The 12,304-nt window shown below is 40.1% G+C and overlaps 1 protein-coding gene across 1 annotated transcript in view; it reads left to right on the top strand.

The window, feature by feature from the left end:
• Nucleotides 1–11,591, top strand: part of LOC106937112 (ephrin type-A receptor 7-like) — a gene marked incomplete at its 5' end in the record, with an annotated part of 30,277 nt that extends 18,686 nt beyond the window's left edge. Inside the window, 6 exons of the mRNA XM_015018467.1 lie at nucleotides 2,431–2,575; nucleotides 4,359–4,414; nucleotides 7,680–7,805; nucleotides 8,267–8,452; nucleotides 9,631–9,692; nucleotides 9,907–11,591. Coding sequence (XP_014873953.1) covers nucleotides 2,431–2,575; nucleotides 4,359–4,414; nucleotides 7,680–7,805; nucleotides 8,267–8,452; nucleotides 9,631–9,692; nucleotides 9,907–10,194 — 863 coding nt within the window. The remainder of the gene's footprint in view (nucleotides 1–2,430; nucleotides 2,576–4,358; nucleotides 4,415–7,679; nucleotides 7,806–8,266; nucleotides 8,453–9,630; nucleotides 9,693–9,906) is intronic.
• Between the last annotated feature and the right edge of the window lie 713 nt (nucleotides 11,592–12,304).

The following is a 12,304-nucleotide window of genomic DNA, read 5'->3' as shown; positions in this document are numbered from 1 at the left end:
GCATAATGACTAGAGCTGAACAAAATTATCCTGATCAAATATTTATTTTGGCAGAAGTTCATATAGGCTGCCACTGTTGTTATTCAGAATGCATCATTTAATGTATATTTTTAGGCACATGAGTGTATCTTAATGAGCATTCAAAGTTGTCTTCAACCTGTTGGGATCTGGGGAAGGCTGGTTGGTGTTGTTTCTCCACCAGAGGGCATCCTGGGGCTGTTCCTGGAGGGCGTGACCTGCAGCTCCCTACCTGCACACCTGCCGCCACTTACCTTCATTTGGAGGAGTTAATCTGGAGGGAGCAGCCGCCACCCCAGGGCCAGAGTTTTAGCCAGTAATGGTAGTTATCATTAGTGTGCTCACCTCCGATCGACCTGATCCTTGCGTAATTCTCTCTGTGTTGCCTCTCCTCAGGTTATACCTCCGTGAAGCCTTGTGCTGAATAATGTCAACTTTGCATTAAAAGTGTCATTATTTACCAAATGACACTTTATGACAACAGTCAAATATTCAGACATATTCATGTTCATGATAGGTGTTATGTCATGTTTATGACAGTGTCATGTCAGTCTTATTCAACCCCCACAAATAAAGTGTTACCGAATTATCATAGTGCTTTGGCACCAGGTGATTTATTTTCTCTCAGTAACAGTGCATTGACATCTGGTAATACAGATAAAACGAGATGTTGACATACACAGAATAAATACACATATCACTGCCTTAACTTAACTAGTTTTACGTAAGTAAGAATTATAAAAAATAATTTCCATGTACAAAATGCCAGAAAACTTAGTGAAAACTTTCTAATTGAATCAAAGCAAACTTTTCAACATATCTAAACATTGAAGCTAGAGAATACTACTTCAAGCAACAAAAAAAAATCAATGCTATGTAATATAATGATGACTTGAATGCAGGGGTGCACCGATTTCAGTTTTCTGGATGATAAATGATCTTTTAAAAGTCTGACTTGTCAATTTTGATTTTAGGCAATACAACGTTTTTTTTATCTGAAAAGTCACCAAATATACCGACAAAGTCACTAAGTTGGCAAAAGTACGATGACTATTAGTAACTACACACTTGCAAACGTGATCTGGTGGATGGGTCTGTCAGTTTGCTGTTTCACTACAGAACAAAAGGGGGACAGTTGCTGATTTTCAGCTCTTTGCAGAAGTAGATAAGATCAGTTTCTCATGCAAGTACCAGCTGATCATCATCCATCCATTTTCTTCCGCTTCATCCGGGGTCAGGTCACGGGGCAGCAGCTTAAGAAGAACCACCGATCTCCAAAATTAAGGAAACTAGGAATGATTTAGAGTTGATTTGGAACCATAATAAATGAAACACTAACCAATATTTTGATGTATAATGACGGCTTGGCCAACATGTAATGTTTCAATTGTTGACTGTGTGTTCTATGACTTTGTATCTTTATATTTTTGTGATGGAAAGCACTCTGAACTGTCTTGTTGCTGAAATTTACTATGCAAATTAACTTGATTGATTGATTGATTGTGCATATTTAAGTCAGGCATCTTTGTGTAATTCTTTCCAGAAATAACATTTTTTGATGCGTTTTGGGTTGAATATAGTTGAAAAACATTTCAGTTCATTCCGGCACTTTGTGTTTGCAATAGCTGTGCTTTTATGCCAGCTGCTGGTTGAGTAAAAACATAATCACTTCATAATTAAGATATTTCATTTCATTTATGCTGACTGTGCAGATTTTAAAAAAATCAATGTTCACTATATAACAGAAGCACCGATAACATAGTAACTTGGAGTCCAGTGAAAGCGACCAGCTCACAAAGCCTCTAAAGACTTCCATGTGACAGTCTGAAGATGGAAACCCTCAGGTGTGTAATTCAACAGTAGAGCCCCCTCCCCCCCACCCCCCTCCTCTCCTTCCCGTCCCAAATATAACAGCTGATGAAATACTGGCATGATTCTCCATCTTTTCCATCACTATTTTTCCTTCAGATACACTTGATTTAAAATGCATGAGCTTCCCCTCATACACAAGTTGCGTTGACTGTATATGAAGCTGCTTCAAGCTGTTTTTTGGAGTTATCAGCAGTTTGTCAGTGCAAACAGTCAGAGACCTATGAGAGCTCTGAATAGGAAACAATTCAACCTGAATGTGCCTTTGTTTGAGATGAAGGACACTGCCATCGCCGCCTGGGACTATTAAGCCCACTTTCTGAAACAGTAGAGCCGTGTGTATGAGGATGACTGAAATAGAAAAGCCCTTATTCCAGTTCTGTCTAAGGGGGGAGAAAGTTGGAGTGGGGGATGGGATGGTTATCAATCGCCATGCTGTTCACTGGGACTTAACTTCTGTCTGTTGTGCTGATTGCAGTTTTCAGTATTGTGAAATTCATACTGAGCATCTCTGTCTGTCTGTTTGTGTATGCCTCTCATCAGCTGCGATTGTCTCCAGTGAGCAGAACCCCGTCATCATCATAGCAGTGGTGGCCGTGGCGGGGACCATCATCCTGGTGTTCATGGTGTTCGGCTTCATCATCGGGAGAAGGTACGCTCTCGCGGGCCCCATTGACTCTCCGCTCCTGTGAGTCTGCGCTTGTCAATTAGCCTTTCAGTCACTCACAGGCCTCCACCACGTGGAGTCTTCACACATGCACACATGTGCACTCATCATCTTGTGGCATGCTGCGCTAATGGCTTGCGATGCATCATTTTCCCCTCCCCATCCACCAACCAAATTTTTAAGCTGTTTTTGTGGAGCCATTATAAGACAAGCACTCCACAGAGAGAGCTTTGGCCCTGCATTCCTGTGTGAGAGTGTGTGACATGGAGAGGTCATGATGAAGTATGGTGCTGATTTTTTTCCATCATCACAAACCACTCAGCCCACTGTCATTATCCCCCTTGCATGAACAGAATGCCAGCCAAACTTGCTTGTCATGATGAAGTCATCTGAATTTCCTCCTTGATGTATTTTAGCAATTCTTGACTCTATTTGGATCTAAACCTTCAGATGAAGTACAATAAATGATTCTGAGTAAAGTAAAACAAAAATGCATCACTCTTCATTTTTGAAGAGTGATGCAAAAATGGGTCTGTACTGCCATGTACAAATTGGGTCTGTACATGGGAGACCCAATTTGTCTGCCATGTACAAAGTTGATCAAAGTTCTTTTGATCAACTTTGGTAGATCAAAAGAACCTACCAAAGTTGCTGTGTGAATGGAGTCTGCATTTCACTTTTTGTGAAGTGCAGACTCCAAAAATATTGCAGCAAATTCTCCAGATGGTACAGTACATCCTGAGATGAACAGAAACTGAAAAACTGACCTGTTAGTAATTTAGTCTGAAAAAAAATGCATACCCATATTCTGTCACACAGAATTCTGTCTGTGTGTGTGACAGACGTCACATGCTGGGGGGACTTTCAGTTCTTTCAGATTATAGAATAATATAATATTATTATATTTGTTCATAATAACTCAAATTTTCACTATGCATTAAAGCTGCAGTACGTACAAAAGATGTCTAAAAAAGATGTTTTTTTACATATTTAGTGAAACTTTCACCATGTCGTGACAGTATAGTATGAGACAGATTTGAGCTCTTCACCTCCACCCTGAGCTTCTATTGTTGTCTGAAGAAATGCACCACTCCTTGTCAAAAACAACCAATCAGAGGCAGGAGGAGGATCTTCTTTGCAGTGTCAGTCAACCTCATGTAGCAAGATGCTAATGCTGCTAAATGGGCTAATGGCAAAAAAAAACTTACCGTTCCAGGAAAATCTACCATCTATTGGTGGCCTTGCTAACTAACATTAGCATTCACAGCAGGTCCTATTATGGTGAAACAACTTTAGCATAAGCTATCGATCTACAGCGATGACGTGACGATATTAGTTTGCATTATTTTGTATTTTGTTTTTATTCATCCGAAAATGATTTAATGAACTCAGCCCTGGTTTCCTGTATGTTATCATTACATGGAGGCAGTAATGTCACCCTGCGCACATGTGGGTAAAGCTGTTCATTTGGAGAAAGTTTATTGCTCATGGTTTGTTTGACTGTGCTTTCTTAAATTTGTACGTCACATGCTGGGGGGACTTTCAGTTCTTTCAGATTATAGAACAACAACACACTACATGTTAAACTGGTTTTACACTGCATGTCCAGTGTGATTATTATGTAGCTGAGCTACTTTCCCTAATCCATGCTGTTGGGTTTGCAGTTCCTACTGCTCAACTTGGTATCTTCACAGATTTGTCTTACAAAGCATTAGTTGACACATTCAAATTTTTGCTATTTAGGATATTAATTTCTCCCTGTTGATTCCACCATTCTCTTTTTCTCCACCCCTCCCTCCCACAGGCACTGTGGGTACAGCAAAGCCGATCAGGAGGGAGATGAGGAGCTCTACTTTCAGTGTAAGTGCTTATTTTCATCTGCCCAAAATACACAATGTATGTTTAGTTTGTACAGATACACGCTGCTCAAGACTAAGCAGGAAGGACGCATTAAAACTCATTAGCACCCCCCATCATGAACATTATCCCAGCTCATTTGATTTGAGGCACTGCTGGGATCTATCAAGCCAGCCTCTGCTACTGATTGGCTTAAATCCATGCTGGAGATGAAGAAGTCAGAACACCACAGATGCAAGACTGACAGCTGCCGGTGAGGGAGGAAAAGGTGGACCAGGATGTAACGGGAAGTTCTTCAAGATGTGTCTGGTGGTTTTATGGGTGACAGAGTTTCTCATCTGCGCATACTTTGCTGTGGTAGGTTTTTAACTGATGCACCACCCCTAATGATGCCCCCAGAGATGCAGTTGCAGACAGCTTCTCCGAGTGGAGCCATAATGATCCCCGCTGTTGTCTAGCTGCTGATTTAGAAACAGAGGGTCAGGAGTGTCACAAAGCCCATGCTGCTGAGCCCAGGCTAGACGCTGTTAAGTATCTGACAAATGCAGCTCAGTATCTGCAAAGTCCCACCTGCTACAAAAAAACAAACAAACAAAAAAAAACCTGTGAGAAAACACAAAGTTGGAGTGGATAGAGTTTAATGGAAGCATCTGTCGTGCAGTGCTGAATGATGAGAGGCTGTCAGGGTGACAGAAGCCAGATCCAACACGAAGACCCAATTTGTCTGCCATGTACAAGTGAGGAACTTGTGATAAGACATGTGCTATCAGATCCACTGACATCTTGGATGGACGAAGCAATTATGGGAGCAAGTGGAGGGAAATCTCAGCTACCACAGCATCCTCTCCCCAGAGCACAATGGATTTGTTGTGTTTACACGAGTGACTTGACTAAGATATCTTACCACCATCCACTCTGTGTCTCTTCAGCTGTTCTGTTGAGTTCTGCTGCAATCTTTTTTTCTGCTCAGTTCTGTTTTTTATAGTAAAGCTTTTATATTGGATTTATTGGCTTTCAGTTTACGTGCAAATTTTAAAGTACATAAGCTCTAATGAGATTTTTTAATCCATTAAAAGGCAATTTAATTTTAATTGCACCACTAAGTAAGATAATAACCCCATTGGTGGTATGACCTTTCCCTCATTGTCCAACACACTGTCATGATGTGGTGATTGAGACATGGTGAGGGTGAACGCAGAGACCCAGGTTGTGATGAAGATGATGATGGTAAATGTGGCTCAAAACGGTCCAGATTAAGCAGCATGGCAGAGAATTTAGCATACAGCTAATTACCGGTAGCAACTGATACAATGAGGACTGAAAACGAGAGCTAAACGCTAACCAGGACTATACAGTACCACTGGAGAGCAGAGAACGTAAGACGTACGACAGAACTGACTTTAGACGTTAGACGAGGATCTGACAAGAAACACAGACAACAGGTGGGACTAAATACACAGGGAGGGTAATCACAGGAACGAGACACAGCTGGGATCTATCAAGACAGGGAGGACAGGACATCACAGAGACTCACAGGATCACAATAAACACAGAAAAAAACCCAAAATAAACACAGAAAAAAACCCAAAATAAACAGAAAACTACGGATCACAACACACACTTCCTTGGATATTCATGACTTTTTCCTATGGGAGGTTTTCTCCTTTCTTATCATCTTGGAAAATCATAAATCTCCTGCCTTAGAAATCATTCAAATAAAATAAAACAATGTGGCCTCTTCTAGCTTTACTCACATTTAAAATATCACTCATCATTTTGAGTTTTTTTTCAGTGCGTAATTGTTTATGTCATCTGTAAGTCAAAACGGTACAGTACAGAAAGTACAGTACAGAAAGATGGACCCATAGTAATTTTTCCCAAATCATTCAAACTAAAAGGGATCAAGACTGCAATATTAATGTCACGAGACTGATATTAATATTGGCATAGTATATTTATATTGCAATATACTATGCAATATAAAAACTTTATTTCAAACAAGAAACATACAGGAGAACAATAAGAGGCTGTAGAGAACAAGGTAGAAACATAAATACAGTATGTTGGGCCATCATAGAACATGTAAATTATATGAATGAAATTGGTGTTCGATGGTTGTACTTTTTCAAGATATAATTTGGAATCCATAATCCAGGTATAATTTGGATTGAAGTTTGTGCCTTATTAGCATCTGCTATCTTGTTGGTGGAACTAACGCAACGTTTATGATTAGTGCTTTGGGGTTAGCGCAACTAGCTTTTCACTATCTATCAGTTGTACCTGTTTCCTGTTGCCTAATCCTGGATGACTTGTCGTAATTGATGGAACGATGATTGTTCAGCCATCAGCTTGTGATGTTAAGCTCAGCTTGCGTTTCCCTCTAAGTGGCTTAAAATTAAACGTTTGGAATGATGATCAGATAGAGATGAAGTGACATGACACTAAAGATGCTGAAAAACCCTACAATGCAGCTAAAGCAGGAAAAAAAAGTAGTAAAAGACTCATCACTAGTTATGGCTTACTGGCAATTCACAAGCAGTTTTTTTCTTATGTTAAGAATTACAATAATCACTTCAAAATTTAATTTTTTATTAACTCAGGTTGTCTTTATCTACTAAATTTGGTTTGATGATCTGGTATATTTAAATGTGACTAAAAAGCAAAAAAACAGGAGAAATTTTTAGGAGGGCAAATACCTTTTCACCACACTGTGTTGTGACAGAGGTATAAAAATAACTTACATATACATGCCTATAAATTTCACATAAAAAGACCTGAAGATCTGAAGAAGGTTGCTGCTGTTTAGGGAACAGTAAAAATACAGGAGTTGGTCTGTAAAACATTTAGAGGAAGGAAAATCAACCAATACAAGTCAAAGTAAGAACAGTTTTAAAGCAAAAGAATTTGAGAGCTCCTAAAATATTCAAAAGCATTGATGTTATATTAAAAAAAAAAAACTAAAACTCTTTACCGACTCATCTCATTGAATAATAACATATTTCACAACATATCTGTTAGAAACTGTGAGGCTCTCTCAGCTGCTTTAGGTGAAAGGTAGCCGACAATCTGATAAAAGGCACCAAGCACAGGTTCCGAAAATCTTAGCTTCCCACTCTGTGCAGGGTTCTCAGGCATTTTGACACCAGCATCTAACGGTTCAGCTGCTCCCTCTGGATCCCTGGCCTCTGTAATCGTTTGCCTCTCAAGTGCCTGCTGGCGCGCAGTGTGCATTTTTAATCATAACAATAATCCTCTTACCTTTCTACAGTTAAATTTCCAGGCACCAAAACCTACATTGACCCCGAAACCTACGAGGACCCAAACAGGGCTGTCCATCAGTTTGCCAAGGAGTTGGATGCCTCCTGCATAAAAATCGAACGAGTTATTGGAGCAGGTGAGCTCATCCTCAGCTCTTCCCGTTTACTTCCTACGTGCTCTCATACATCATGCTGACAGGCAAATATTTACACCTTGAATGGGGACACAGCTTCATGCATCTTATATTGATAGAGCAATTGCAAGGAGGGGAAAAAGTTCATTGCAATTAATGTGTGGTCTGCATCTGGCAGAGCCAGTCGCAAAGATAACTGCAGGTGAGAAATTGCTGCCACATGGGTTTTACCGAGGCGGTCAATGACAGTATCTATGCATCTCTATAGCATGTCTTATTATAGGTCTTGGTTACACTCCCCTGAGTATAACAAGGTGTTGTACTGCAATTTGTATTCTGGCACTGCACAGCTGCTTTATCTCAAAATACACTAATAAATTTGTCATTGTGAAGTGTGTGAGGTTTTTCTCTCCTTTTTCTACCTACTGGGCCCCTTCACTCATGACTGATTTCAACCCTCGCAGGAGAGTTCGGGGAGGTGTGCAGTGGTCGACTGAAGCTGCCTGGAAAGCGGGACGTGTCGGTCGCCATCAAAACGCTGAAAGTGGGCTACACAGAAAAGCAGAGGCGGGACTTCCTGTGTGAGGCCAGCATTATGGGGCAGTTTGACCATCCCAATGTGGTCCACCTGGAGGGAGTGGTGACAAGAGGTGGGAATATGTCACTGATTTGGAGAAGTATTCACATTAGGTGCTTTTGGATCATAACCAGGTTGTAAATCGAGCTTAAATTAAAAAAAAAAAAGAAATAAACAAAGCTAAGGAATAGCACAAACAGTGTTGCTTATTTTGAGTTGAAAATTAGCTGATGAAAAGTGTAAAATCATAGCACTAAAATTTAAAGAAAGGACTTTCTGTCTGTGAATGTGGCATGATTATTGAGATGCACCAGTAAGCCTTATACATCACTGCTGAGGTTGACCTCACAAATGTTAATTTATAACTTGAGGGGATCAAGGAGAGTTGGGACAAAATGTAAATATGGTTGAACCCTGAGAATGCCATTTACCTATCTGAAGACCCAACGGGAGGTCTGTTAATATTTATTGTGACAAATTCTTTAGTTTTCCTCAATCCAAATGGATACTAGCTAGTTTGAGTGATTTGGGTGTCCAGTCCTGTTTCTTCTTCATCAGGGCAGCCACCGCACACTTGACAGTGCAGCACAAACTGGTAGTGATCCTACATGTCCTTACAAGTGGTGTTTTAAGCAAAGTTTAAAAAAGGTGTTTATTACAGTGTCTAGGTATGTTAATTGAACCACTGTTACCTCAGGTGTGACGTCAAACTTCAAAGGTAAATGGTATGTAGCATAAATCACACCAAAGACATTTATGGATGGCTGGCAGGAGAGTCTTAAAAACCTGGACTTCTTTTATGAAGCCATCTTCATCATATGGAGCAATACTTCCATGAACCTCTTGGGAATTCTCACAATAAATCTTAAAGAATTAAGCTGCATATTTATGAATGGATCAATATGAACAGTGGGCCTACTCACTACTTTTTAACTCTTGTAGTTCTGCTCTCTAGGTCCTTTGATCATGTGATGAAAAGTCTGATGCAGTTTTCAATAAGTTGCTGACTCTAAGATTTTGAACAGCTGGCTAAATTAGCTGCACATCCTCTGTAACATTTTCTCATTTAAAGACTCTAATAAAGGGAGCAGATGGTAACTTTTAATTAAAAGCAAATGAAACACAGCTATAAATAACTGGGAATCAGTTTTGGCTCAGCCATTGTTTTGTGAAGTATTATGAAAGCCAAATAGAAATGAGGTATTCATTAATCATCTGCTCTTCTTGTTTTTTTTTCCATCTTTTTTTCAGGAAAACCGGTCATGATCATCATCGAGTACATGGAGAATGGCTCATTAGATGCTTTCCTCAGGGTGAGTATCACCTCCGAAATCAGCGCACCATCTTTTCCAACTTTTTTCTGCACTTTACCAAAGTGTCTCAGAGAGCAGGGAGTCTGCTATGGGATCGGGGCTCTGCATAAATATCATAAATCTTGTACTAAAGCTTCTGCAGCCTTGCAACCTAAATTCTCCCCTCTGGTCAGTGAAGATGGCTGACCTGCTTGTGTTTCTCTATGCGTCACAGAAGCACGACGGTCAGTTCACAGTCATCCAGTTGGTGGGAATGCTGCGGGGCATAGCAGCGGGAATGAGATATCTGGCTGATATGGGCTATGTCCATCGAGACCTGGCCGCGCGGAACATCCTCGTCAACAGCAATCTCGTATGTAAAGTCTCAGACTTTGGCCTGTCAAGGGTGATAGAGGACGATCCCGAGGCTGTCTACACAACAACTGTGAGTCAATTAAAGTGCTTGCTCTCCCTACCAAGCACCTTGTCTGAATTCTCTAATCAAGTTGCTGCTGGTGCATGAAAATAGAGCAGAGTAAGAAGAGCATGTCCAGGTAGACTCTGGCTCTGTAAAGCCAACTTCACTTTAGAAACTGTTCAAAAAGACGTTAATCAGAAGTGTATTTATTCACTTATAATGTATGGTCAGGAACTGTTAAATCAGAATGTTGTTTTTTCATATATTCAATGAGAGTGAATGTTTAGATGAATGGAATATTAAAACACAGTGATCAAAAATAAAGTTAAAGTTATTTAAATTTAAAGTACATTTGCAGTTTTGCCCGGGAAAAACCAACATCTTGTTCTACAATGTGCTTCCTACAAACAATTGCTTGCTGGAGGCGTGGACTTTGTGGAAGTTTGGATGAAGATCGGATTTAATTTTGACCAATCACTAATGCTTGACCTTAATATGTGTATTGGCCAAACTCCACTGTATGAAGATTACCGGAAATTGCCTTGTTTGCTAGCATTTCACCAGCCACTTGCCTCGCTATAAATGGAACAAACTGGAATGGATGAAATTCAACTGGACAAATGAAGCTCACTGGGAGAAATCCCAGATCACGCTTTAAAGGGAGATGCGAATTGAACAGAACTGCATGGGAAGGGAACGACCTGGCTATGTCTTGATATGTTTATCTCTTTGGTTTTATTTCCTTATGGTGTATTGAACAGAGCTCTGTGAGATGTTCAGCACTGAGAATGTTGTTTGAGAATCTGAAGTTCATAGCGGGTGCCAACCCAAGAACAGCTGAATACAGAGATCCGCTGTATTAAAACACCATGTTTGTATGAAGGTTTTGTCATTATTACATCATATTCTTAAAGGTTAAATATCAATGCGTGAAGCTTGGTCCAAATATGTGCTGTGTCTACAAATGGGTACAGTTTGCTACAGTTGCAGCGCGTCTCTAAATCAGACGCGCGTGACGCCAGAGTGCGTTTGGTGTGAACGCACCAAAAGTGCAACGCACTGAACTTGAAGCGTCAGAGGCGTTTTTTTAACGCGCGTAACACGTTTAGTGCAAACGCACTATTAGGGAGTTAAACGGTTCTCCAAGCAGGTGACCCGTCAGGTCTGCAGTTCGCCAAACCACAAAAAAAAAAAAAAAAAGAAAGAAAGAAAGAAAGAAAAGCTCATACACCGGTGACCTGCCAGAACCGTGTCTGGTAAAAAGCTCAGGAGGGATCCAAACAACCACTCTTAGATCTATGGGAAGGATCAAACTCTGCTCAGTCATTTTTAGCTTACAGAAAAAGCGTCAAGCTGCCAAATAAAGAAAAGTAAATTGACCGATAACATTTAGGCTTATGCATGTCCACCCCTACAAACTCACACAGAGGTGCGCTACAAGATGTTTGACACAAAAGATCTTTTTTTCTCCTCAATATAGTTAATAGTCCTTGTCAAACGGCGTTTTGACCAAAGTCCAAAGGGTTGGAGTCCCAGTTGACGGCGTCTCAACTAAAGTTCTACAGCTTTTTATTTCTCTTTCTCACTGTTTACGTTTTAATTATGTTTTTTAAATCTCTTTCTCACATGCTGTTTTTATTTTAATTATGTAAAGCACTTTGAAATGCCTTGCTGTTGAAATGTGCTATACAAATAAAATTTGATTGATTGAATAGTCAAGAGAGTTGGATAATAAAGTAATCCAAAAATTATTGTTGTCTTTTTTTTACGTGCCTACAGCCGTACAACTGCGGGCGCCCCTGTGCTCAGCTAAATACGCAGATACAATTATGCCGAGGATGCATAGATATGACAAAATCACGACTAGTCAAATATTTGGAACATTTAAAAAAAATAAAATAGTTGTCAAATATCCTCCAGCAATGCCAATTCAGAGAAGCAGGACAACCTAATGGTTCCAGTGCATCATCACGTTACGGCGCAGCTGCGCTATCTGGATGCTGTGGGTCTGAAGCCAAAAGGTGCAGATTATACTTGCTGCTTGTTCCACAAATTGTGCGGGAAAGAGATTTGTGAGAGACAGATAACCAGCCAGACTGCTAACAATATTTTAGCATTGAAAACAAAATGAAAAACTCCATGATTAAACTTTAATGTGCTTGTTATTTTACAAACAAAAATGAATTTCAACAGCCAGAGACCTGAAAGCTTTCAG

The sequence above is a fragment of the Poecilia latipinna genome, unplaced genomic scaffold (genome assembly GCF_001443285.1).
Source record: "Poecilia latipinna isolate Pla-1442-1.1 unplaced genomic scaffold, P_latipinna-1.0 Scaffold2277, whole genome shotgun sequence".
Classification (NCBI taxonomy): Eukaryota; Metazoa; Chordata; class Actinopteri; order Cyprinodontiformes; family Poeciliidae; genus Poecilia; species Poecilia latipinna.
The sequence above is the reverse complement of the archived record's forward strand: the minus strand, read 5'-3'. Positions and strand labels throughout refer to the sequence as shown.